The following is a 24,135-nucleotide window of genomic DNA, read 5'->3' on the forward strand; positions in this document are numbered from 1 at the left end:
TACTAAGTATATTCGCCTCGAGTTTTCATAAAAATCTAATAATAATAGATACAAAAGAGACACAGAGAAGCATCTACGTACGTTACTAATTATTGCTACTCATAAGCGTTTGCCAGAAGGCAAAGGTGTCATTAGGCTGAGAAATCTGTTCTCGCTCTCCTTAATGTTGTTTGCTTACGGATAGACCCGAAGGATCAGCCATAACGTGGGAAAGGAAGAAACCTAAGATTCCGCTACGCTCAGCGAACCGCCTTCTCCAGTAACTGACAGCGGAGGGAGGAAGAAGGGCGGGGACAGCCCTGATATTTGGGTTTGGGTTTTTTTTTGTTTTGCCACGCATTGTGCCCTCGGGAGAAATAGATGGATTCTTTCAGGCGCTGACACGTATCTCTCCGCAAGGGCAGCACCGGCTGAAGCTTTCTACTCGGCGGACTTCTCCCGCTAACTCAGGGGTAGGCAACCTCGGCTCTTTTATGACTCATGGACTTCAACTCCCAGAATTCCTGAGCCAGCTTGGCTGGCTCAGGAATTCTGGGAGTTGAAGTCCATGAGTCATAAAAGAGCCGAGGTTGCCTACCCCTGCGCTAACTGATCGTTTCTCTCCTTCAGTTCCCCTTTTTCCTATCCCGCTTTGAACCTCTCCGGAAGTGACGGAGGGAACGGGACGAATGCTGACGCCGCTTCCTCCCCTCCCGCTAGCCTTGCGACGCTCTAGGATTTTTCTTTTGGTCTTCAGCGCTGGCGGGCTTTCGGTCGCGGCCGTTCCGGCTTGTTTGGCTGCTTTGTTTTTGGTGAGTGGTGGAAGAGCTGATGAGAAAAAGGAGTTGTTGTACGCGGTGGTTAGAAGGCGGTGCCCGGGACAGTGGGACTGGTTCGGGCGGAGGAAAAGGGGAAGGAAGGAGAGGTAGGCGAGGAAGAAGGGGTTCGTGTTCTTGTTGTTAGCTGCGAGGTCCATCGCGACCCCATGGACAACGTTCCTCCAGGCCTTCCTGTTCTCTACCATCTTCTGGAGTCCATCTAGGCCAGGGGTCGGCAACCTCGGCTCTTTTATGACTCGTGGACTTCAACTCCCAGAATTCCTGAGCCAGCATAGCTGGCTATGCTGGCTCAGGAATTCTGGGAGTTGAAGTCCACGAGTCATAAAAGAGCCGAGGTTGCCGACCCCTGATCTAGGCTCACGCCTACAGCTTCAGTGACTCCATCCAGCGACCTCATTCTCTGTCGTCCCCTTCTTCACTTGCCCTCCATCTTTCCCAGCATTAGGCTCTTCTCCAGTGAGTCCTTCCTTCTCATTAGGTGGCCAAAATATTTGAGTTTTAGCTTCAGGATCTGGCCTTCTAAAGAGCAGTCAGGGTTGATCTCCTCTAGGACTGACCAGTTTGATCGCCTTGCAGTCCAAGGGACTCGCGGGAGTCTTCTCCAGCACCAGAGTTCAAAGGCTTCAATTCTTTGGCGCTCAGCCTTTCTTATGGTCCAGCTTTCACTGCCATACATTGCAACTGGGAAGACCATAGCCTTGACTATACGCACTTTTGTTGGCAGGGTGATGTCTCTGCTTTTTATTTATTTATTTGTTTGTTTGTTTGTTTTTATATACCGCCCTTCTCCCGAGGGACTCGGGGTGGTGTACAGAGCAAGGTAGGTATACAGTTAAACAATAGTAAAAACAAATGAAACCCCAAGAGCTATCAGGCCAGGCCGGACTGCTGGAACAGGTAGGTTTTTAAGTCGCGCCGGAAGGTGCGAAGGTCGGGGGCCATCCGGATTTCGGTTGGTAAGCAGTTCCAGAGGGCTGGCGCACCCACTGAGAATGCCCTCCCCCTGGGGGCCACCAGCCGACATTCCTTGAGCGGTGGCACCCTGAGGAGGCCCTCTCTGTGGGAGCGTACAGGACGGAGGGGTGTTGACGCTGGCAGTAGGTGCTCCCGTAGGTAATCCGGACCCATGCCATGTAGGGCTTTGTATGTCATCACTAGCACCTTGAATTTCACTCGGAAGGCAACCGGAAGCCAGTGCAGCTCACGGAGGAGAGGTGTGATATGGGAGTATCGGGAGGCCCCCAAAAGTGTTCGTGCAGCTGCACTCTGCACCAGCTGAAGCTTCCGAGTGGCTCTCAAGGGCAGCCCCATGTAGAGAGCATTGCAGTAGTCAAGGCGAGAGGTCACAAGTGCATGGGTGACTGTACGTAAGGCATCCAGGTCCAGATAAGGTCGTTTTAGTGTGCTGTCTAGATTTGCCATGGCTTTCCTCCCCAGGAGCAAGCGTCTTTTAATTTCTTGGCTACAGTCCCCATCTGCGGTGATCTTGGAGCCCAGGAAAATAAAATCTGTTACTACTTCCATTACTTCCCCATCTATTTGCCAGGAATTGAGAGGGCCGGATGCCATGATCTTGGTTTTCTTAATGTTAAGTTTCAACCCAAGTTTTGCACTCTCCTTCACCCGCAACAAGAGGCTCTTAGTTCTTCTTCACTTTCTGCCATTAGAGTGGTATCATCTGCATATCTTAGGTTGTTGATATTTCTTCCGGCAATCTTAATTCCAACTTTTGATTCATCTAGCCCTGCCTTTCTCATGATGTGCTCTGCATATAAATTAAATAGGCAGGGCGACAGTATACAGCCTTGCCGGACTCCTTTCCCAATTTTGAACCAATCAGTGGTTCCGTGTCCAGTTCTCACTGTTGCTTCTTGGCCCACATATAGGTTTCTCAAGAGACAAATAAGATGGTTTGGTATGCCCATCTCTTTAAGAACTTGCCACAGTTTGTTATGATCCACACAATCAAAGGCTTTAGCATAGTCAATGAAGCAGAAGTAGATGTTTTTCTGGAACTCTCTAGCTTTCTTCATGATCCAGCGTATGTTGGCAATTTGATCTCTAGTTCTTCCGCCTCTTCAAAGTCCTGCCTGTACTTCTGGTAGTTCTCGATCCACATACTGCTGGAGTCTAGCTTGTAGGATTTTAAGCATAACTTTACTAGCATGAGAAATGAGTGCAATGGTGCGATAGTTTGAACATTCTTTGGCACTAATTGGAATGTAAACTGATCTTTTCCAATCCTGTGGCCACTGTTGAGTTTTCCAAATTTGCTGGCAAATTGAGTGTAGCACTTTTACTGCATCATCTTTTAAGATTTTGAATAGCTCACCTGGAATACTGTCACCTTTACTAGCTTTGTTGTTGCTCAGCTTTTCTAAGGCCCACTTTACTTCACATTCTAGGATGTCTGGCTCGAGGTCAGTGACCACCTCACTGTGATTATCAGGGACGTTAAACTCATTCTTGTATAGTTGTTCTGTGTAATTTTGCCACCTCTTCTTAATCTCTTCTTCCTCTGTTAGGTCCCTGCCATTTTGGTCCTTTATCATGCCCATTTTTGCATTAAACGTTCCCTTCATCTCTCCAATTTTCTTGAAAAGATCTCTGGTCCTCCCTATTCTATTGTTTTCTTCTATTTCTTTGCACTGTTTATTTAAGAAGGCATTCTTATCTCTTCTAGCTATTCTCTGTGTTCTAGAGTTGTGTTTTGTTCAATCGTAGCCATTTTAAGTTGTGTGGACTTCAATTCCCATTATTCCCCATCCTGCATGCTGGCAGGGGAATTCTGGAAGTTGAAGTCCATGCATCTTAAAAACGGCCAAAGTTGAGAAACAGTGCTGTGGGAGATGGCATGCTGCGCTCCAAAGAGTTTGGAGATTAGATCTGTTTTCTGGGGCTGGTCTTTGAATTCACAAAAAAGCCTTAAAGCGTATATTGCTCACAACACTCTTTTTTACTAGGAAACCACCTGCTTTTTAGAGAGTTTCTATTTCGCTATGTCTTGTATCATTGCCCCATAGAATCGGCTATATAATTGGTGTTCAAACAAAAAATTATAATATCCACTGCTTATACTAGTAATCCTGAGCTTGTGTCCTTAGCTTCTAGATAGTGTAAACCAACTCTTCTCACTCTGCCTTCGTATGAAAATATACCGTATATACTTGAGTATAAGCCGAATTTTTCAGCCCACTTTTTGGGCTGAAAAATTCCACTTCGGCTTATACTCCAGTCAACAAAAAAAACTTACCGAGGACTTGTGCGCGGCCGAGGCTTTGGTGCTTCCGGGATCGCCCGCACCTCTCCCAAGCCACCGCCGTCCGAGACCTGCCGAAGTTTGGGGAGGTTTGGGGAGGTGCGCGCGCACCTCCCCAAACTCCGCGCCTTGCCTGCCTGCTTCTTTCCGCAGCGGAAAGAAGCAGGCAGGCAGGGCGCGGAGGAACGGAGACTTGCCGACGTTTGGGGAGGATTGGGCGCCTCTCCAAACCTCGGCAGGTCTCCGTTCCTCCGCGCAGACCTGCCGACGTTTGGGGAGGTTTGGGCGCCTCCCCAAACCTCCCCAAACCTCGGCAGGTCTCCGTTCCTCCTGCCGACCTTTGGGGAGGTTTGGGCGCCTCCCCAAACCTCCCCAAACCTCGGCAGGTCTCCGTTCCTCCTGCCGACCTTTGGGGAGGTTTGGGCGCCTCCCCAAACCTCCCCAAACCTCGGCAGGTCTCCGTTCCTCCTGCCGACCTTTGGGGAGGTTTGGGCGCCTCCCCAAACCTCCCCAGGTCTCCGTTCCTCCGCGCAGACCTGCCGACGTTTGGGAAGGTTTGGGCGCCTCCCCAAACCTCCCCAGGTCTCCGTTCCTGTTTGGGGAGGTTTGGGCGCCTCCCCAAACCTCCCCAAACCTCGGCAGGTCTCCGTTCTTCCTGCCGACCTTTGGGGAGGTTTGGGCGCCTCCCCAAACCTCCCCAAACCTCGGCAGGTCTCCGTTCCTGTTTGGGGAGGTTTGGGCGCCTCCCCAAACCTCCCCAAACCTCGGCAGGTCTCCGTTCCTCCGCGCAGACCTGCCGACGTTTGGGGAGGTTTGGGCGCCTCCCCAAACCTCCCCAAACCTCGGCAGGTCTCCGTTCCTGTTTGGGGAGGTTTGGGCGCCTCCCCAAACCTCGGCAGGTCTCCGTTCCTCCGCGCAGACCTGCCGACCTTTGGGGAGGTTTGGGCGCCTCCCCAAACGTCCCCAAACCTCGGCAGGTCTCCGTTCCTGTTTGGGGAGGTTTGGGCGCCTCCCCAAACCTCCCCAAACCTCGGCAGGTCTCCGTTCCTCCGCGCAGACCTGCCGACCTTTGGGGAGGTTTGGGCGCCTCCCCAAACCTCCCCAAACCTCGGCAGGTCTCCGTTCCTGTTTGGGGAGGTTTGGGCGCCTCCCCAAACCTCCCCAAACCTCGGCAGGTCTCCGTTCCTCCGCGCAGACCTGCCGACCTTTGGGGAGGTTTGGGCGCCTCCCCAAACGTCCCCAAACCTCGGCAGGTCTCCGTTCCTGTTTGGGGAGGTTTGGGCGCCTCCCCAAACCTCCCCAAACCTCGGCAGGTCTCCGTTCCTCCGCGCAGACCTGCCGACGTTTGGGGAGGTTTGGGCGCCTCCCCAAACGTCCCCAAACCTCGGCAGGTCTCCGTTCCTCCGCGCAGACCTGCCGACCTTTGGGGAGGTTTGGGCGCCTCCCCAAACGTCCCCAAACCTCGGCAGGTCTCCGTTCCTGTTTGGGGAGCTTTGGGCGCCTCCCCAAACCTCCCCAAACCTCGGCAGGTCTCCGTTCCTCCGCGCAGACCTGCCGACCTTTGGGGAGGTTTGGGCGCCTCCCCAAACCTCCCCAAACCTCGGCAGGTCTCCGTTCCTGTTTGGGGAGGTTTGGGCGCCTCCCCAAACGTCCCCAAACCTCGGCAGGTCTCCGTTCCTGTTTGGGGAGGTTTGGGCGCCTCCCCAAACGTCCCCAAACCTCGGCAGGTCTCCGTTCCTGTTTGGGGAGGTTTGGGCGCCTCCCCAAACGTCCCCAAACCTCGGCAGGTCTCCGTTCCTGTTTGGGGAGGTTTGGGCGCCTCCCCAAACGTCCCCAAACCTCGGCAGGTCTCCGTTCCTCCGCGCAGACCTGCCGACCTTTGGGGAGGTTTGGGCGCCTCCCCAAACGTCCCCAAACCTCGGCAGGTCTCCGTTCCTGTTTGGGGAGGTTTGGGCGCCTCCCCAAACCTCGGCAGGTCTCCGTTCCTCCGCGCAGACCTGCCGACCTTTGGGGAGGTTTGGGCGCCTCCCCAAACGTCCCCAAACCTCGGCAGGTCTCCGTTCCTGTTTGGGGAGGTTTGGGCGCCTCCCCAAACCTCCCCAAACCTCGGCAGGTCTCCGTTCCTCCGCGCAGACCTGCCAACCTTTGGGGAGGTTTGGGCGCCTCCCCAAACCTCCCCAAACCTCGGCAGGTCTCCGTTCCTGTTTGGGGAGGTTTGGGCGCCTCCCCAAACCTCCCCAAACCTCGGCAGGTCTCCGTTCCTCCGCGCAGACCTGCCGACCTTTGGGGAGGTTTGGGCGCCTCCCCAAACGTCCCCAAACCTCGGCAGGTCTCCGTTCCTGTTTGGGGAGGTTTGGGCGCCTCCCCAAACCTCCCCAAACCTCGGCAGGTCTCCGTTCCTCCGCGCAGACCTGCCGACGTTTGGGGAGGTTTGGGCGCCTCCCCAAACGTCCCCAAACCTCGGCAGGTCTCCGTTCCTCTGCGCAGACCTGCCGACCTTTGGGGAGGTTTGGGCGCCTCCCCAAACGTCCCCAAACCTCGGCAGGTCTCCGTTCCTGTTTGGGGAGCTTTGGGCGCCTCCCCAAACCTCCCCAAACCTCAGCAGGTCTCCGTTCCTCCGCGCAGACCTGCCGACCTTTGGGGAGGTTTGGGCGCCTCCCCAAACCTCCCCAAACCTCGGCAGGTCTCCGTTCCTGTTTGGGGAGGTTTGGGCGCCTCCCCAAACGTCCCCAAACCTCGGCAGGTCTCCGTTCCTGTTTGGGGAGGTTTGGGCGCCTCCCCAAACGTCCCCAAACCTCGGCAGGTCTCCGTTCCTCCGCGCAGACCTGCCGACCTTTGGGGAGGTTTGGGCGCCTCCCCAAACGTCCCCAAACCTCGGCAGGTCTCCGTTCCTGTTTGGGGAGGTTTGGGCGCCTCCCCAAACGTCCCCAAACCTCGGCAGGTCTCCGTTCCTGTTTGGGGAGGTTTGGGCGCCTCCCCAAACGTCCCCAAACCTCGGCAGGTCTCCGTTCCTCCGCGCAGACCTGCCGACCTTTGGGGAGGTTTGGGCGCCTCCCCAAACGTCCCCAAACCTCGGCAGGTCTCCGTTCCTGTTTGGGGAGGTTTGGGCGCCTCCCCAAACCTCCCCAAACCTCGGCAGGTCTCCGTTCCTCCGCGCAGACCTGCCGACGTTTGGGGAGGTTTGGGCGCCTCCCCAAACCTCCCCAAACCTCGGCAGGTCTCCGTTCCTGTTTGGGGAGGTTTGGGCGCCTCCCCAAACCTCCCCAAACCTCGGCAGGTCTCCGTTCCTCCGCGCAGACCTGCCGACGTTTGGGGAGGTTTGGGCGCCTCCCCAAACCTCCCCAAACCTCGGCAGGTCTCCGTTCCTGTTTGGGGAGGTTTGGGCGCCTCCCCAAACCTCCCCAAACCTCGGCAGGTCTCCGTTCCTCCGCGCAGACCTGCCGACCTTTGGGGAGGTTTGGGCGCCTCCCCAAACCTCCCCAAACCTCGGCAGGTCTCCGTTCTTCCTGCCGACCTTTGGGGAGGTTTGGGCGCCTCCCCAAACCTCCCCAAACCTCGGCAGGTCTGCGCGGAGGAACGGAGACCTGCCGAGGTTTGGGGAGGTTTGGGGAGGCGCCCAAACCTCCCCAAACAGGAACGGAGACCTGCCGAGGTTTGGGGAGGTTTGGGGAGGCGCCCAAACCTCCCCAAAGGTCGGCAGGTCTGCGCGGAGGAACGGAGACCTGCCGAGGTTTGGGGAGGCGCCCAAACCTCCCCAAAGGTCGGCAGGAGGAACGGAGACCTGCCGAGGTTTGGGGAGGTTTGGGGAGGCGCCCAAAGGTCCCCAAAGGTCGGCAGGAGGAACGGAGACCTGCCGAGGTTTGGGGAGGCGTCCAAACCTCCCCAAAGGTCGGCAGGAGGAACGGAGACCTGCCGAGGTTTGGGGAGGCGCCCAAACCTCCCCAAAGGTCGGCAGGAGGAACGGAGACCTGCCGAGGTTTGGGGAGGTTTGGGGAGGCGCCCAAACCTCCCCAAAGGTCGGCAGGTCTGCGCGGAGGAACGGAGACCTGCCGAGGTTTGGGGAGGCGCCCAAACCTCCCCAAAGGTCGGCAGGAGGAACGGAGACCTGCCGAGGTTTGGGGAGGTTTGGGGAGGCGCCCAAACCTCCCCAAATGTCGGCAGGAGGAACGGAGACCTGCCGAGGTTTGGGGAGGCGCCCAAACCTCCCCAAAGGTCGGCAGGAGGAACGGAGACCTGCCGAGGTTTGGGGAGGTTTGGGGAGGCGCCCAAACCTCCCCAAAGGTCGGCAGGAGGAACGGAGACCTGCCGACGAGCCGCGGCCACACAGGGTATTCCTGTGTATTCAGGCTTGCAAAATGGCGGATCGAGCCTCTGCTGGCGGCAGAGGCTTGCAGAACGGCGGATCGGCTTATACTCGAGTCAATAACTTTTTCCAGTTTTTGGGGGTGAAATTGGGGGTCTCGGCTTATACTCGAGTCGGCTTATACTCAAGTATATACGGTACAAGAAAAGTAATAATGTTTTATTCTTGGTTTCTTACACTTATTCTCTTTTGTCCCTCAAAAAGATTATTTATTTGGATTAATCCAAACACACCTATATGAGTTGCCCTATAAATATATGCTGGAACTGAAGGCAATACATAATTGACAATTGCAAATATGACAACAGTGATGCCTTTTATTCTGCTTTAGGTAATGTGAAACGTGACTAGACTTCATGTACTTCAAAGACGTACTAATCAGAACATTAGGGAACTGAAAGAGAAGTTTCTAAAATTATCATAAGGTAATATCAGCATTACATATTTAAATACAAAAGAAACTGCTGTAATTATGACTCCCATAATATCTTACATTTTTAGTGTTTGTCCATATAAGTAAATAAGATAAGATAGCCTTTATTGTCATTTTTTACTGTGGGCACAACAACACACAACAAAAATGAAATTTAGTTGCTCGCTCTCAAAGTGAACACATACATGAACATACCTAAACATACTATATACAAATAAATAATTATTAATGGGCCAATGATTGAGTTGATAACAAAGCAAATAACAACATGTATTTTAACAATATGTTTCTTAATAATATAAGTTTCCAGAAGTATTACATTTATGGTTTTCTGCTTTTTAGAAATTTCTAGAAAATTTTCACACTGTTGCTCTTTGATTTTTCCCCCAAAAAAACATTCTTTGAATATTCACATATGCCTTATAAAAATAAAAATGAAGCTGTAATATTTGTAAAAATTTACTTCAAATTTTTCCATTTACTGGAAATATAATTTTTCTAGTTATGTTTATGATCACTCAATTTCTGACTATTTGCAAATCTCTTAGTATTCTCTCTCTGGACAAAAAAATATTCTGTGAGGTTGAAGGATCTATTTTATTTCACAAATATTTCACTGTATATTTTGGATTCTAATTATAGTTTTGGAAGCTAATCTTAAAAATGGAATAACTATAAAATAACAGTATCTTGGCCTCCTATGTTCATTATTTGGGTGACTAAGCAAACCCTTAGTGTTATCATTAAAATTATAAATTGCTTTCTGTACTTCTCTTACAGGTCTGATAGACGTTTTTCAAGATGTCGTATATGCTTCCACATTTACACAATGGCTGGCAAGTAGACCAGGCCATTCTTTCAGAAGAGGATCGTGTGGTAGTTAATCGGTTTGGACACGATTGGGATCCAACATGTATGAAAATGGATGAAGTTTTATATTGTATTGCTGAAAAGGTATAATGTTTTAGTTGACTTGGAGAAATAACATAGTATTGTGTTTTAATTAATAACATGCTTAGAATATGTGCTTAAGAAAAATGGTGTATTTCTGCTACTAGATATATTTTTCAAAAATAGCATAAAAAACTGCAGCTGAGAAGTGTGAATATTTTACCCTGAAAGATTCCCTTAGAGAAAAATTGGAAAACATTAAATACATCTTTGCATTCCAGTGATTTGCTAAACTCACTGAATTCCAGTATTTATTTTTAGCCATGATGTCTTTACATACTTTAAGAATGAGCCTTTTACATTCTGAAGTTTAAGAAATGCAATAACAAAAAAGTGAATTTAGATAAATTAGGAGAGAATTGATTTGTCTTTGGCTATTACTCATGTTGCGTGTGTGTGTATAAATTTAATTTAATTTGCTTAGGGATGTTGCCTTCATGTCCATATGTATAACACCACACTGTAAAAAGATGCAGCGCATTTACCTTTTCCCCCCAGCCACAGCTACTTCACACAGCTTCGCTGCAATTCTTGCCCAGCATTGCTACTACTGAAATATCTCAGAGGGCAATGTAGTTGTGGAGGAGGGTATTTTAATTTGATGCATACGTCATCTATCTGTTAGAAAGGCAAAAATATAGAGATGATATGGATGAATAGTGAAAATGGTATCTGAACTGTTGACAAGAATGGTATGTTTTCTGAATTGGAAATCATGGCTTTTGCTCTCAAAAAGGTTAGGAATGGAAAGCGAATAATTTCCTTGTAGCAAACCCCAAACCTGGCTTAGGTGGTACAATTTATTGTTTTTCTGTTTATTTTAATTGTTTTTACTGAAATACTTTGTAAAGTACTTTATGTTACACTAAACTAGGATTCTGTGAGATCTTGATTTATTAATGCACATGAATACACCATGTGTTTTGTGGCCTCAGAAAGCAAATGTATAAAAAACATGGCAGAAGTGAAGAAACTTAACTAGAAGGGACAATCTCCATTTCACTTGTAATTATACCATAACTAGAGAAGTGCAAAATGTTTTGAGTTTGGACTGTTTTAAATTTGCACCAAGAATGTTCTGTCGTTCTTCCAGCCTTACTAGCTGTGTTTTAACCTTAGCCATATTTCAAACTTGAAATATTTCTGGTGAAATTGGAGCGGCCTATTCTGGGCCTAAAATATTTCGTAAACTGTATATTTTTGATTTATATGAACAATGTAGGGAAGATTGCAGTGATTTGATACTTACAGATAGCGCTCACTCAGCAACTGTCTTATGGTGATGAAAAAGTAACTTTATGAGCTATGCTTGCAAGGCTTGCTTTGGAAGCAAGATGGATAGCATATACATTTAATAAATAAATAAAATAAATTTACAACCTTTGCAGCATCTCTTAGCCATGTATTTCCATTATAGTCATTATACGTTGTCCTGTATCTGACCTGTTTTTTGCTCCTCCCTCTCTCCTTACCCAGAATGGAGAGATTGCCTAAACAAGCTATCTATTTCTGAGCTGCGTTTCTCCATAGCACAATGCATCCCTAAAAACTGCTAACTGCAAGTTAAGAAGATCCGCTCTGTGACCTTAATTAGTTGATTAGAACCTTTTGCCTGATGGCAGACTCACAGCTGCTTCCTGTACCTGATAAGACTTTCATCAGTTCCACATCTTTGGTTTTTTGCTTGCTCCTGTGTTGCTGGGTGTACACTAGACAAACAGTGCTAGCATGTTCCTTTTGATATGTATTCCCCATTTGTGCCTGCTTACTCTCGTTCCTTTCCAATAAATGTAAATAAAAACATTAATTCCCTTATCCCAGCACTGGGATGAGTGTTCTCCGGAGTGAAAAAAATTGGGAAAAAGGGCTACAGTATAAGATTTGCCCTTTCTCTTGTACTGAGTTCCAGAAACTTTCTCCGCTGTTTGGGCTGACCTGGCTATTTGGGGTTGTATCCTTTTGACATTGTAAAACCAAAGGAAAATTGAAGTAAAATTATAAGTACTGTCACAGTGAGTTTCCACTTAGCCTCCTAGTTGCCAGTTCCAACTTTGGGCACTACATGAGGTCTATCTGTATGGTATTGCGTAAATACTATAGCCATAAATTACATAGTGTAGTTAGTTTTTTATAAGATTTTACTAGTCAGCAATTTGGTATATTTGTATCTATATGCTAAGAAATAAGTTGCTGTGAACAAAATTCTGCTTATGGAGCAAGACATGCTCAAATACCAGCTTCTCTGAAAATATGCTCCTGAGAGTTAGAGCCTTGAAGTGTAGGAAACAATTTGGGTTGTAATGAAAAAGAAATGAATGAATAAATAAACTCTATATTCTTCTTGCTTTCTTTTGCAAAAGATGTGCTGTTTCTAAATACTTCCATGAGCTGAAAAACTTATAGCGAAATTTCTAATTCTATTTTATGTATGGTTCTACATTATACAAATGAATTTTTTTAAAAAATAATGCATTGAAGAAAATATTTAAATTTCTGCATAAATTAAGAAAACCACGCAAATAGCAACAATGACTTGTAATTTGTATAGTTTCAGCAGAAAAGTACAATTTAGTTTTATTAAACCTGAGCGCAAATTACTTAAGCACTTCTATATTGCCAACTGAGTCCCTAGTTTATAATCAAATAATAATACAATTGAAAATTATTTAAAAGTTCTATTAAAATTTCAACTTAAAATATGTTTTCACAGCTTTATCCAACAACTTTGTTAATCTCTGTATTTTTGATGGGAATTTTGGGGCTCATTATGGCCATTGAGAATGTCTGACTTTTAATCATTGCAAGATGAACTAATGGCAACCAAAGAAAATTTCAGTGCTCTTGTTAGGGTAAGCAAACTGAACTTAAGCCATTTAGGACTTTTAAAATTCAAAACAGAGAATGTTTAGACAGTCACCATCACTCTGTATTTCATCTAGAAATAAAGCAGCAACCAGTGATCATTTCAGTAGAGATAATATGGTCATGCTGAGTTACGCAGACACTAGCTATTTGTCAAATTGTATGTAAGCTAAAATGTCTAAATTAGATATAAACGATCTTCGGTGTAATACCATATAATAATGTGCCAGAATTAAAATATTATGACTTTTGGTTTATGTTGATCTTTTAAATATTTTATTTTAATGCTTGTCAAAGAAAAAAAAATTAAACATTGCCTATGTAATTGTTTCAAGGCTGAGTTAAGAGAACAGATAATTCTAGTAACTTGGCAGAGAATTTGGCAGTTTTACAGAGGGAAGAAAGAGAACAATATAACTTTTGTATTTAAAAATCTCCCTCTGCAGAAATAGCAGATTAGAAAGGGTGAACCCCCCCCCCCCATGCTCTGGCTTATGAGCCCTGTTTGGATATCGCTGCTGTACAGAGTGAGTAAATAATTATAGTTGTAATACATATTTCTATATCATACCAAACTGTCGATGTACTGCAGTTGCATTTTACATTTAGGAAAAAGCAGTTAACCCCGTCAACATGGCCTGTTTCAGTCCTGGCAACTTCTTTCCATACACATTCTAGTCAGTAAAGCATTTTCTTCTGCTGGTTTGTTTTCCTTCTTGTTTTTTTGCAGTATGAATACTTTCAGACTTGACACTTCTATCCTGAAGTGTACGAAAGAGACAGACAGACAGAGAGATCTAGACCAAAAATGGTTTCCTGTCAGTTGAGGCAAAAAAAAGTACATTTTAGGAAGTTCAGCTTCTGTATTCTACCTTGTCTATTCTTAAGAGTTTATTTATCTCCCTATGGATTTTTAATTTTAGGAAACAGTACTGCATTATGTGATGCATTTCAATTCTAAATTGGCAGTGGTCAAAAGTGAAAGTGTGCACCTTTAAATAACCATTGTTTTTACTAATTAAAATTTGAGACAATACAGTACTTAATTGTTTCAAGATCAACACAAAGGTTGTATACGCTAATGATTTTCAGATTTCTAAAGATTCCTAAGAGGGTTATGTCTGTGATTTATAGTGGAAGATAAGCTTGGTTTTCATTCGTGGGCTTATTGCATGTAATTATATTGTGGCAAATATTTGTGAATTGTACAATAAATTGTTCTAAAAATGTTTTAAACACTTTGCTTATATTGCTTCCCCAAGAACTTTTACTGAAGTTGTAAAGTTTGGATAAAAGAAAAATGTGGTCTTTAAACCTTTAGATTATGTCTTTTATTCAAATTTCAGTTCAGTAGAGCTCTACAGGAATTTGTGAGGTTTACAGCAGTATTTGCTACTTTCTCCTGAATTCTTTAAAAATCTTTAATGTACAACGAGGGGTGATTCAGAACTTTAAAGGAAATAGCATCCTCCATGAAAGAAAACATATTTAAATTTGATTATCTTATCAAGGATATGTTCTTCTCTGTTTAAAATAAACTTATAGATTACTATCTTTAGATGTATTTTATAGTGTGTATTCAGTATTAGCAAAATGAGTAAGACTGCAAAATAATAATTGTATGAGTAAAATGTGAGGTTTAATTAAGTGGTAAGTTAAATAATAATGTATATAAATATTCATTCCTTTATTCTTTGTTTGCTCTTTCAAGTATGTGTATATATATATATATATATATATATATATATATATATATATATATATATATATATCTCCTAATTTCATTCATTGCCATTATTTTATTTATTGCATTTTTAGATGTTCTCCTAAAATTATGAAGTATCACTTCTAAAACAAAAATAGCTCTCAGTGATAGATAGGATTTTGTAGAAATAGGTAGGGTGAAGTATTTGGTGAGTAACAGCCAATTGGATGCATTTGCTTCCTTGTAAAAACTAACATGTATTAGCAAACATGCTTACTACTGAAATTTCTGTTTTTTGATACTGAAGGAATTTTATTCTGAAAGGCAGAAGTGTGTGATATGAAAAGGGAGTATAAAATAATCTGATACTTCTTTAAAAATTCTTTTTTTTTAATTGAAAAGTTTTAAAATACAATTTTCCTTTAAAAAACCCCCCTTCCCGCTCCCTCCTCCCCCCCCTACCTCCCCCCCTGCCCCCCTCCCTCCTCCCCCCCTCTACCTCCCCCCCTCCCCCCCTCCCCCCCTACTTCCCAGAGCTAAATACAAGGTATATATATATATATAAAACAAACCTAAGCAACCATATACTAACAACTATAAATTCTAAAATCCATCACTCTCTAGCTTATGTAGGATAAAACAAACCTTAGCAATATTAAATATATATATAAAAAACTAAAATAAAAAAGACACACTCTCTAGCTTATATAGGATGAAACAAACCTTAATAGTATTAAATATATATTAAAGACAAAAAAACACCTCAACCAAATCAAAAAACTTTAAAGTCAACTCTTCTGTAATCGGCCGTTCCTCTTCCAGTACCATATCTATAGTTATTCCAAACAAACAAAAAAGAAAAAAAAAAGAAAAAAGATTGCGAACAAAACTTTAACCTCCATTTAAGAAACTTCTGTATATTCCACCAAACTTTAATCCCAAAAAAAAACCTCACCCTTTCCACAAAACCACCACATATAAAAATATCTTGCGTCTACACCTAAACCTTTTCCCACCTCCCATACTTGACTACTTGACTACATCATAAAAGTTCCATAGACTACTGCAAATCCTGCTATTTTCTCTTCTTAGATCGTTTTGCAGCAGCACGCGTCACCCTCTGTTTTATAGACTCATCCGACGAGGTTGCATCTTGATCTCCTCCAACACCGTTGTCTTCTATCTGACCATCTTCGGCCTCTTGATGCACTCCTTCTCCAGATCCCTTTTCAGCTTCCAGAAGTGTTAATGGCGTTGCATTTAAAACATTATTGTAAAAATCACGCGCTTGCATCACAGTAACCAAACGGTACCTTTTACCTTCACCATCAACCCCACTGGGATCTCCCATCTGAACCTTATATCTCGTTGCTTGAGCTCTTGCACAAGAAATGTAAAATCCTTCCTTCTCCTTAGAATCTTTGGAGGAATTTCTTTTAAGACCAAAACTTCTTGATTAGCAATCACAACTTTAGTATCATAAGCAGCTTGTATAACTTCATCTCTAGTTTCCCTTTTTGCAAAATATACCACCACATCTCTAGGCAACTTTCTCTGTCTAGCAATCCATGAATTCACACGAAACACTTTATCCATGCCTCCTTTTATTTCAGATGCTGGCTGTTTCAACACTACTTCAAAAGCCTCAGAAACCAGCTGCTTTAGATCTTCCTTAGTATTCTCCTTTAAGCCTCTAATTCTAATGGCAAACTGCATCTGGTAATATTGAGCAAGACTCAGTTCCTTGTCCATTTTATCTTCATTCTCCAATACTTTTGCTTCTAATATAGCATTCTTTTGAGTCAAGTCCTCTAGCTTTTCCTCCAATTCTTCCACACAACGAGCCACTTTACACACTGAAGACAAGATGTCTACCTTCATCTCTCTGAGCTTCTGTTCCATCCTCTCCTCCATTCTCTTCTCCAGTTTCTCCAATTTCTCCTCCATCTGTGCAAATCTATCATTAATTGATTCCAAAATTACCTGGGTGTGTTTTTCAAGAGCATCTTGCAGGTCCTTTGATGTCAATACATCAGGAGGATGCAGCGCCTGCAATAATGATTGTTGCACCGGAGAAGTTCCAGCACTCCGAAGAGTTTTAGGGGGTGGTTTAGCCGCCATCTTTTACCAATTGTGACGCAGTTTCACTTCAGTTTTATAATCCAAAAAAAGCCCATCAAGCTGGAGAGTAAAATATAATAATCCTCTTCACCTTTTCCTCTTGTATCGCTCTGCCTGCTCCTTTAATCCATAGTCATTCCTTCAGGCAGGGGTGGTCGCAGACGGCTGGCTCTGCTCCAAGAAGTCAGGAGCAGAGGCGCCGGCCAGCTGGGAGCAGCCCAGGCTACGGGGGAGTTCAATCCTTCAGCCGCCCAAGCCATAAGCTCAGGCGGCCCTGGAGAACTCTACCCCTACCTGGGAGCTCGCCTCCTCCTCTTCTCCCGAGGAGGGGGCTTCGAATTCGCTCGAACAGCTGATCGGCGCTGTTTCGGGCGAAAAAACAACAGCTGAGCCGCGGGCAGCCCGGGAAGGCTGTCTCCGTCGCCACGGAGCCACCGGAAGAATCCCTTCTTTCTTTAAAAATTCTTACTTAATAGCAAAACTTATCGGAACTCTGTTTATTGTTTGAAAATAGATCTTTTAAATAGACTGGTGATGAACCTACCTAAATATAGCTGTAGTGGCTAACTGTTTCAATCATCATGTCTTGGATATCATTATGTTCTTGTGTTCTGTAAGTCAAAACCTATGTGTTTCTGTGTAAGCTTACAATATTATGAAAATAATTTATAAATATATTTACACTATAAACTTATTATTTTTCTCTTAGGTGAAAAACTTTGCTGTAATTTATCTAGTAGATATCACAGAAGTACCAGACTTTAATAAGATGTACGAACTGTATGATCCCTGTACAGTTATGTTCTTCTTCAGGTATATTTTCATTCTTACATTGCTTTTTAACTTGCATGTTCTCGGTAGGGTTTTTTCAGTGGGAGGGGGGTTTACAGTTCCTGCCTAATTATGTTGTTATGTCATTAAGTTACAATCTAAACCTGAAAGTAGCTTCTTTGGGGTTGATGTTGTTATTCAACAAATATTATAGCCTACTAGCTGGCAACAAACTAGCATTAGTAAGGAAAAGTGACAACACCAATCTTATTGAGTTGACTTGCAATTTTATGCTTTAGGTCCTGGTGAACTAGTTGTGAGTTAGAAATATATGACAGAAGTGTTTTTTATGATTATCATAACGGTAAGGCAAGTGGCATTCCCTTACCATAGGTAGTCCTTGCTTACCAGCTACTTTGCTTAGTAATCATTCAAAGTTACAATGGAGGGAAAAAAATAGCTTTGCAGTCAATCCTTGCATTTAGCACTGTCATAGCGTCCCCCAGCCATGTGATGGCTATTGGTGTGCTTAGCAGACTTAATAGAGAAGACAAAAGTGAAATCATAAATCACGGTCACATGATGTTTCACTTAACACCCAAAGGGGAACTGCGATCACACGCTTATCATAGTCGCACAATTTTTCTGCTTAGCGATTGTGGCGCTTGGTTACTGAATTTCTGGTTGCAATTGTGGTCGCTAAACTATGACTACCTATTAGTGTATCTCCAGTTGTCCCATAATTCATTCCTGTTAAACACTGCTTTTGGATCAAAACAGGTCATGCAAAATAGCTTGATAGAGTTTGCAATGAACATGGCATTCCCAGTTAGAATTATATATTGGTTTTTGCATATAGTTTACAGAGCTGTTCTGTATATAGCAGGGGTCCAGGGACTGGTACCAGGCTGTGGAATGCCAGCAACTGGTCCGCACAAAGAAGCAAAGCCCCATCTGCAGAATGCAGGCAGCACAAAAAACCGTGCCCCCTCTGGTCCATGGAAAAATCTCTCTCCATATAACCGGTCCCTGGTGCCCAAAAGGTTGGGGATCTCTTGTATATAGTTATTAAGAGGAAAATGCCAGCATAACTATTGGCCTTCTGTAGCAGTCCCAGAGAAAAGCTTATTATTTCCTGAAAAGAGAAATACTCCAGCCCACTACATTCTGTAAGGGTGATGGAATGTAGTGGGCCAGATTCCTAGGAGAGAGAGTGAGTGTGTGTGTGTGTGTATGTATGTATGTATGCTTGAGGGACGCGGTGGCTCAGTGAGTTAGGACGCTGAGCTTGTCAATCAGAAGGTCGACAGTTTGGCGGGTCGAATCCCGAGTGCCGCGTAACAGAGTGAGTGCCTGTTACTCGTCCCAGCTTCTGCCAACCTAGCAGTTCGAAAGCACGTAAAAATGCAAGTAGAAAAATAGGGACCACTCCGGTGGGAAGGTAACCGTTCCGTGCGCCTTTGGCGTCTAGTCATGGCCACGGAGACGTCCTCGGACAAGCGCTGGCTCTTCGGCTTTGAAATGGAGATGAGCACCAGCCCCTAGAGTTGGAAATGACTAGCACGCATGTGCGAGGGAACCTTTACCTTTACCTTTATGGAACAAAAAAATCCTGCTTGGAAGAATCACCAAGTATTTTCCTTGACTTTGGGGGCCTGACATCAGTCTTGCCAAACTGAAATAGCGTACAACTACATCATGCATATATTCTGACAATTCTTAGAAAGGGCCTGGCTTGCTTCTTACTCTTCTGGAATGCACCCCCTCCCTCCTGGGAATCTGGCCCACTCCATTCCACCACAATAAGCCACAATAATTTAACTTGGTATTAAACTATTTAATTTTCCCCGAGTTCATCAATTTTCTTAACTGAGTCTCTTGTAATTCTAGAAATGACATAAATGTGTGGAATTCTTTTCTGTTCCGATATGATATGGGAAGTTATTTAAATTGGTCATTTGAATTTGTTAAATTTTTATGTACCTTTCAAAACTACATATGCCATCTGGAGGTTCATCACATGCCTGGTAATATAGCACTATTTCCAATAAGTATAAATTGGTAATTTGGGAAAAAGATAATTAACAATTTTATTAATGGGACATCACTACTTTCTAATCTTATTAATGTCAACTACAGCCCACTGTTTTGGGATATCATTACAGCCTGAATTCATTGGGGATATACATATTGGTAACTATCTCACTGGCTATACAAATATATGCAGAAATACTTTAGGAGGTAATGCATATAAAATGTTAAACAATAAAATAAATATTTGTATAATTGTTTTTCTCCTTTTCTTTCTTAAAGAAACAAGCACATAATGATCGATTTAGGCACAGGTAACAACAACAAAATTAACTGGGCAATGGAAGACAAACAAGAGATGATTGACATCATAGAAACAGTTTATCGAGGAGCTCGTAAAGGAAGAGGTCTCGTTGTGTCGCCCAAAGACTACTCAACCAAATACAGATATTAACCTTTTGGCTATTTATTTCAAGTCGTGTTTCTTGGAAACTCATGGCTACATCTCATTGTGAAGATATATACAAATACGTTTCCTGGTTTTCATGGGAAAATGGCATTGATTTTGGAAATAAAAGTTAAATTTACTTTTGAATATAAAGAATTTTAAAGTGTCAAGTGCTTTCTAAAAACAATTCTATTTTTTTCTATAATGTCTTGCTGCTTTTTAAGAATGTATTTACTCTAGGAATGCATACACAGTCATTACCAAAATTGTTGGCACCCCAGAAATTTTTCCAGAAAATCAAGTATTTCTCATAGAAAAGTATTGCAGGAACACATGTTTTGCTATACACAGGTTTATTCCCTTTGTGTGTATTGGAACACAACAAAAAGGAGGAAAAAAAGCAAATTGGACATAATGTCAAACAAAACTCCAAAAATGGGCTGGACAAAATTATTGGCACCCTTAACTTAATATTTGGTTGCACACCCTTTGGAAAAAATAACTGAAATCAGTCGCTTCCTATAACCATCAATAAGCTTCTTACACCTCACACGGAATTTTGGACCACTCTTCTTTGCAAACTGCTCCAGGTCTCTCTTATTGGAAGGGCACCTTTTCCCAACAGCAATTTTAAGATCTCTCCACAGGTGTTCAATTGGATTCAGATCTGGACTCATTGCTGGCCACTTCAGAACTCTCCAGCACTTTCTTGCCATCCATTTCTGGGTGCTTTTTGACGTATGTTTGGGGTCATTGTCCTGCTGGAAGACCCAATATCTCGGACGCAAACCCAGCTTTCTGACACTGGGCTCTACAGTGCGACCCAAAATCCTTAGGTAATCCTCAGATTTCATGATGCCTTGCACACATTCAAGGCACCCAGTGCCAGAGGCAGCAAAACAACCCCAAAACATCATTGAACCTCCACCACATTTCACTGTAGGTACTGTGTTCTTTTCTTTGTAGGCCTCATTTCATTTTCGGTAAACGGTAGAATGGTGTGCTTTACCAAAAAGCTGTATCTTGGTCTCATCTGTCCACAAGACGTTTTCCCAGGATTTTGGCTTACTCAAGTACATTTTGGCAAACTGTAATCTTGCTTTTTTATTTTATTTATTTTATTTTATTAATTTTCTATACCACCCTATTCCCAAAGGACTCGGGGCGGTTTACAGGGCAGCATATAAAAGACAATATAAAAAGATAATATAAAATTAAAATGAATTAAATTAATTAAAGCCCAACAATTAAAACAATATTAAAAAGCTAAATATTAAAAATTAAAAAGTCCTCCTGGGTCTCCTGCCATAGCGTTTCATTTCATTTAAATGTCGACGGATAGTTCGCGCTGACACTGATGCTCCCTGAGCCTGCAGGACAGCTTGCATTCCTTTGGAACTTGTTTGGGGCTGCTTATCCACCATCCAGACTATCCTGCGTTGCAACCTTTCATCAATTTTTCTCTTCCGTCCACGACCAGGGAGATTCGCGACAGTGCCATGGGTTGCAAACTTCTTGATAATGTTGCGCACTGTGGACAAAGGCAAATCTAGATCTCTGGAGATGGACTTGTAACCTTGAGATTGTTGATATTTGTCCACAATTTTGGTTCTCAAGTCCTCAGTTCTCGTCTCTTTCTGTTGTCCATGCTTAGTGTGGCACACACACACACACACACACACACACACACACAATGCAAAGACTAAGTGAACTGTTCTTTTTATCTGCTTTCAGGTGTGATTTTTATATTGCCCATACCTGTTACTTGCCCCAGGTGAGTTTAAAAGAGCATCACATGCTTGCAACAATCTTGTTTATCCACAATTTTGAAAGGGTGCCAATAATTTTGTCCAGCCCATTTTTGGAGTTGTGTTTGACATTATGTCCAATTTGCTTTTTTTCCTCCCTTTTTTGTTGTGTTCCAATATACACAAAGGGAATAAACCTGTGTATAGCAAAACATGTGTTCCTGCAGTACTTTTCTGTGAGAAATACTTGATTTTCTGGAAAAATTTCTGGGCTGCCAACAATTTCGGCCATGACTGTATAAAGTTCTCTGAGTGGAATAGGGCAGTCATGTCTCATGCCAGTGTGAAAAACAGCTGCTGTAGATGCCTAATCAAATGTGCCTTGTTTACCTTTGGCACTTGTAGTCCTGAAAAATTAAAGTTATCTGGCACTTCACATTCTCTCTATAAAATAAATTGTCATGAAAGCCTGAGAAGAAGCCTTGCTGGTGATACTATGACCTGTAGATGGCATCTGGTTCTTCTGCCTTGATGTCCTCTAGTATTTAGGATCTGCTGATTAAAATGATTTGGATGCCTGTTAAAGCAGTTATTGGAAGCTTTCAATGTAAGAACCAGAGAAAAGCCTTTTGCCAGAATTTCAGGGGACCTGAATTCCCCATGGGGCAGCTAATGAATCATTGCCAAAATGGCTACCTGCAGAGGCAGGCAGTGGCCTTCCTCTATCTTACGGGCTAGGAGGTGAATATATTTCTTTTTCAGATGAAAGGCTGTGGGTGGTAGGTTACATCTGGTCTACAGGCCATAGATTGCCAATCCCTGAATTAAAAATTTCTCTTTTCTATTCTATGAATATTGAGTGTTTTTAATCTGGGTAGTTTTCAGTATTTAAATATTTTAACTGCTGGAGATCACTGTGTAAGAAACCTTGACTTCTTACAGGAAAGGCAAATCAGAAAACTAACACTAGTTTAAACAATATGTTGAATATTACTTACACCAAAAAGGCTGTTTTACTTGACAAATTAAAAAAAAAGATGTGATCCCTGAAATACTTACACTTCAAAATCATGACCTCATTTGAACATGTTCATGTCAGTTTATACAGTGATGAATTCAACTATATGCTCTTAGGCAATGTTATTAACATACCAAAACTGGGTACAAAATATATGGGCTTATATAGATAATAAGCATAAAAAAGATTTTTTCACATACAGTAACCACAGTGTGATCTTTTTATTTTTGGTTTAGTGTGACTGACAAATTGCAATTCGTAAATCATGTTTTATAACTTAAAGAGTATTGCACAAATATATCCAAAAATATATTTTTGCTTACTCACTAAACCATGATGAACCAAACTATGACTTAGCATGATATATGAAAAAGCTCATCCAGGTTCAGGTTATATTTCTGACATCCTTCGGTTATCTAATTTCCTTAGTTCATTCGCTGAAAATCGTAATTTTGTTGTTAGTAAATATGTACGATGTCCAACTCCCAACAATTTCAAGCAGTTCACAAGCAAAAACAAAAGAAACAATACAATGCAATAAAAACAAGGAACAAAAGTCCCTGCAAAAGGTAAAAAAAAGGAGAGGACAGCAGCAAAAATTAAGTTATCCTTGGAAGATACTACATCCATCGTAGTCAAAGGCCAGGGCAAAGAGCCAGGTGTTCAAGACCCTCTAAAACAGGTGTGTCAAACTGGTGGCCCGCCGGCCAATGCGTCACACACAGGATACGCCTATCCCTGCTCTGCAAAGGCAAAAAACATCAAATACGTCACGTGCTGCAATCAAGTATGATACCCATTCTCTAAAACAACATAACCACCTAGTTCTTGTAGAAAACCTCATTCCAGAGGGCAGGTGCTCCAGCAGAGAATATGCACTTCTGGATGCTGAGAGGTGGCATTGCTTAATCAAAGCAACCGGAGCATGCAAAACCTGAATCGAATCTGCTAGACAGTTACTACAAGAGGTAGGCGGTCCCTCAAATAATCAGACCCTGTTCTATGTAAGGCTTAATAGGTAATTACCATCACATTGAATCACACTCAGAAACAAACTGGCAACCAGTGCAGTTCACAAAGCAGGGGTATTACACAGGCATATCACTGCATATCTGTTACTGCCCATGCCTCTGCATTCTGGATCAATTGAAGATTCTGGGTGGTCTTCAAGGGCAGTTCCCTGTAGGATGTATTGCAGTAGTTAAGCCGTGAAGGGCCTCCTAAGAATATTATTTTAAAAATCATGGTAGAAATTGTTCAGAATTGCATTAATATAGCAATATGACTTCAAAAACACTTGATCTCAATAGAGGAAAACTAATTGAAATAGAGATTACACTAATTTTAACTATTAGCATGGAATTTTACTCTGCTTTCTTTGTACTTGATAGTCTTAACATCCATATATGATGTACCAAGAAAACAAACTTCAAGGAGAAAATAAAAACTAAACTTGATATAAAAGCTTATAAATATATTCATACAAAAATGTGTATGAATTGTCATGAATTCAATGTTATGAAGCTAGTTATCAACCTTTAATGTCACATTTAAAGAAAAAAAATCATAAGGAGAATTTTCCTTATTTATGTATTAAATTTCTATAC

The 24,135-nt window shown here is 43.3% G+C and overlaps 1 protein-coding gene across 7 annotated transcripts; it reads left to right on the top strand.

The window, feature by feature from the left end:
• The first annotated feature begins 687 nt into the window (after positions 1-687).
• Positions 688-19,918, top strand: TXNL4A (thioredoxin like 4A). 7 transcript variants are annotated; one of them, XM_083360498.1, is made up of 5 exons: positions 688-791; positions 8,772-8,865; positions 9,654-9,827; positions 17,222-17,325; positions 19,597-19,918. In XM_083360498.1, the coding sequence occupies exons 3-5, from the start codon at positions 9,675-9,677 to the stop codon at positions 19,766-19,768; spliced, it is 429 nt and encodes a 142-aa protein (XP_083216624.1). In that variant the 5' UTR covers positions 688-791; positions 8,772-8,865; positions 9,654-9,674; the 3' UTR covers positions 19,769-19,918. The 7 variants fall into 7 exon arrangements, with proteins under 7 accessions (XP_083216624.1, XP_083216626.1, XP_083216625.1 ...); XM_083360500.1 differs by lacking the exon at positions 8,772-8,865 and having other exon boundaries at positions 766-791; XM_083360499.1 differs by lacking the exon at positions 688-791 and having other exon boundaries at positions 8,666-8,865.
• The last annotated feature ends 4,217 nt before the right edge of the window (positions 19,919-24,135 follow it).

This window comes from Vipera ursinii (assembly GCF_947247035.1).
Source record: "Vipera ursinii genome assembly, chromosome: 3".
Lineage (NCBI taxonomy): Eukaryota > Metazoa > Chordata > Lepidosauria > Squamata > Viperidae > Vipera > Vipera ursinii.